The sequence below is a fragment of the Ipomoea nil genome, unplaced genomic scaffold (assembly GCF_001879475.1).
Source record: "Ipomoea nil cultivar Tokyo-kokei standard unplaced genomic scaffold, Asagao_1.1 scaffold1421, whole genome shotgun sequence".
NCBI lineage: Eukaryota > Viridiplantae > Streptophyta > Magnoliopsida > Solanales > Convolvulaceae > Ipomoea > Ipomoea nil.
In genome coordinates, this window is record NW_017617849.1 from 6,040,255 (window position 1) to 6,043,737 (window position 3,483).

General features: G+C 32.0%; 1 protein-coding gene across 2 annotated transcripts; it reads left to right on the plus strand.

Annotated features, from left to right (window-relative positions):
- Positions 1-654: 654 nt before the first annotated feature.
- Positions 655-2,048, plus strand: LOC109187811 (cysteine-rich and transmembrane domain-containing protein B-like). 2 transcript variants are annotated; one of them, XM_019338151.1, is made up of 3 exons: positions 655-901; positions 1,048-1,228; positions 1,779-2,048. In XM_019338151.1, exons 1-3 carry the CDS (start codon positions 880-882, stop codon positions 1,822-1,824), a joined length of 249 nt encoding a protein of 82 aa, XP_019193696.1. In that variant the 5' UTR covers positions 655-879; the 3' UTR covers positions 1,825-2,048. The 2 variants fall into 2 exon arrangements, with proteins under 2 accessions (XP_019193696.1, XP_019193697.1); XM_019338152.1 differs by having other exon boundaries at positions 767-901; positions 1,051-1,228.
- The last annotated feature ends 1,435 nt before the right edge of the window (positions 2,049-3,483 follow it).

Sequence of the window (3,483 nt, forward strand, 5' to 3'; positions counted from 1 at the left end):
GAATCAAATTCATTCAACACTCTAACTTATATAAAATATTTGAACAAGTGAGGAAAAAGGTGCTTACTTTTCAATTTTCATACATAGCAATACACATTCTTCATTATATTGTTCTAGAACTCGTCTTCATAATCTCCTTAATTAGTTGTATATGAGTGGAGTATATATTAAGCAATATTTTTCGTAAAGAAACATAGAATTATTTATAAATAACTTTGACTCGTTAAATATATATAAGTATAGCTTAGGCAATCAAATAAGTTTGACAAGATTCATTCTATGATCATGAAAGCCACTTATATATTAATTTTATTGATTTGAGTTGACCAGTTATGAATCACTTAAATTAATTTATTTTTATTTTAATTTTTATATTGATTATGATCACAAGACAAATTTTACTAAAATATATATATTTAAATATTATCTTTTAACTTTCTCTTAAATCAAAGTTTTTGTCAAACTTATTTCATCACATAAACTTTTATTTGGGAGAAGAAAAGATGATGTGATGAAATAAGTTTGACAAAAAACGCAATAATTATGCCGAATGGAGCATATTCAATGTTTGAAAATGACGTCAACCAAAAAAAAATAATTTTTTAATGAATGAATACTAAATAAGAATGGCGTGTTTGTTAAGATAGCTTCGCCGTCCACGTCTAAGCAACAATTGAATTCCACTACTACGTACCTTCCCCACTTGCAATTGCCCGGTGCCCCGGTAGGCCACATCCATAGCTGCCTTGATTCCTTTTATATTTATAAATTAATCTTTTCTAACTATTCTGATGCGCATAATAACCACTTTACACTACTTTTCTTAGATCAAATCAGTTTCGGATCAGATCGATCGGGTGTTCTTCATCGATTTCCAGCATGAGTCAGAATCCTCATCAAGGTATGTGTATTTTTTTTTGAATCGCGTGAATTAGCTTAGCTTGGTTGATTGATTTTTGAGTATATGAGTGAATGATCGATGTTTGGTTAGTTGATTCACTTGATTGATTGTGTGTATAATATATATATGCATTCGTGAATTTGCAGCAGCACCTGGAACGGCGGCGTTTCCGTACTCACAGCAGCCGCAGCCGCAGCCGCAAGGTGGATTTTCTGCGCCGCCGCCGCTTCCGCCGCCGGGATATCCCGTCAGAGATGGCCAAGGCCGCAGCGAGCCTTCTGTTCCCGCGCAAACTCAGTCCAGGGGTGACGGCTTCTGGAAGGGCTGGTCAGTCTTCTTTTTTTTTTTTTTTTTTTTTTTTTTTTTGAATCACTCTCCCCAAACACAACTTTGTAATTGATAGCAGACTTTTATGTCAATTTTCAAGATTATACTATAATTAAATTATAACCAGGACTATGTGGTCTAATGGTATCCGGGTTGGACTTCCATTTGGAAGATTATGAGTTCGAGCCTCAGTGGAGGCGTTATTGGTTCTTTGTGTTTCAGTAGGTTGAGAAAGTATATGAACAGATACTACAATGTAATAGAGCCAGTAGCATTCAAAAAAAAAAAAAAAATTATAATTAGATATATCAACCTCTCAACACTCTTTGATTTACGGAAAAATTAAAATTTGTGATTAAAGGTGTTGGGTGAAGTCCGCTTGACAAATTAAAAGAGACAAATCCTACCAGATTCAAACATATGAGAACTATCTCAAATAATATTTATTGGAATTAGGAAAAAGTTTAAATAGTTATAAATATATTTGGCTTTAGACATGTTGCCATTCATCAACTTGATATTTGGATTCTTTTCTTGATTATATATACAGTTGTGCGGGACTGTGTTGTTGCTGTGCATTGGAAGCTTGCTTTTGAAGGGTGAATGAAGACAGATGGACAGTGATACAGGAAACCACCACTTCTATACATGTTTAAGTGTGCGTGGTCCCTTCGATTTACTTTGTATCCATGATTGACAATAAGGTTCTTATAATAGAACAATATATATATTTTTTTAATGTTATGTGAATGTTTAGATTGGGTGATTGTTGAATTTGAACATTATGAATATTTTGATTTTTGATGGTTTTTATTTGTATCAAATTTAATTTACATTTAACTTGTGACAAATATTGCAATCATTATGAAAATTAAATTAAACATACAAAGTCACGTAGAATGGTTTAGGTTTTATGAATATAAATACAATTAAAACAATATTCAACTAAATTATATTATTAAATCAATCATTGAATCTTATAATGAATATATGTTTTTCTCGCGTCACCCATCAAATTATAGTTCAAGTCCATATATATATATATATATGGTAAGGTTAGGACAAGTAACAATCATTCAATATGGATCAATTTGTGAACAACTACTCTTCTCTTATATAATTAGAAATTTAGAACCCATATAAAACCTATAAGTGGGTGTGTGTCTCTTTATAATATATATCTCTTATGCGGCACTTTCCGGTCTTTGACATTGTTCACACACTTCGAGAAGACAATCAGTGTGCAGATTTTTTGGCTAACTTGGGACAAAGCTTCCCGTGGGGGGTCTCTATCCTTACTCAACCTCCCGACGGGCTCATCCACCTTCTGGATCGTGATCACGAGAAGAATTTCTTAGTCCCCCCTGGGGCCTTGGCCCCTTCCCTCTACCAATATATATATATATATATATATATATATATATATATATATATATATATATATATATCTCGCACACAACACAATAATATATTGAAATTCAATTCATTTATATAATATTAAGTTGATTGTATTTGTTTTAATATGTAAATAATACATTTATATAAAGTAAATATGAAAGTAAATTCTTAAACGAGAATTTATCTTGATTCTTTAGTTTTCCAAATTTTCATGTTTGGGGCTCTCTCTAATGTTGGGTTTTGCAAGCAATTGATTGCTTGGTTTGCCTCTATTTAAATGGTGTGCATGTCTCATATCTTGAGACATAGTTGTGTAAGTCTTGCCTCTATTTTTTAGTTCAAGTTTGCGTAGCCCATCTGGCCTAAGAATTGACTGGTATTATTAGAGCATCTCCAACTTACTTCACACCAAAACACTAAAGTACGATGTTATTTATCAAAGTGTTAAATTAGAGATTTTCCTTTTTTTTTTTTTTGGAAAAAAACAAAAAAAATTGAAAGGAGTGAAAAAATAGAAAATGAAAAATTTGTTTATTAAATTCACTCCTCCAAGTTCCTATTCCATCTCCCATTCTTCACTCTTCTTAATGCTTTTGGAGAAGTTGTAAACAATTTCTCCAAATGGAGAAATGGCAAAACCTTGAATAGTACTCCACCTTAAGGTAGCCTTGGTATGAGGAAGTTACCTTTTCTCCTCTTTACACGATTATATATTTTCTTTTGGTTTTAATAGATTTGATGGAGTGTTGCTCTTAATTCTTAACACTTATCATGATTTTAGAGTTAATTCTAGCAATGGTCCTCTGACTATACTGATTTTCCAAAATTAGTCATCGACTTTTAATTTGGATACTTTA

Excerpts from the sequence above, each read along its gene's own strand:
- LOC109187811 (XM_019338151.1), top strand. The coding sequence starts at position 880 with ATGAGTCAGAATCCTCATCAAG. Across the intron at positions 902-1,047 it reads GAGTCAGAATCCTCATCAAG|CAGCACCTGGAACGGCGGCG; the intron begins GTATGTGTATTT and ends GTGAATTTGCAG. Across the intron at positions 1,229-1,778 it reads GACGGCTTCTGGAAGGGCTG|TTGTGCGGGACTGTGTTGTT; the intron begins GTCAGTCTTCTT and ends TTATATATACAG.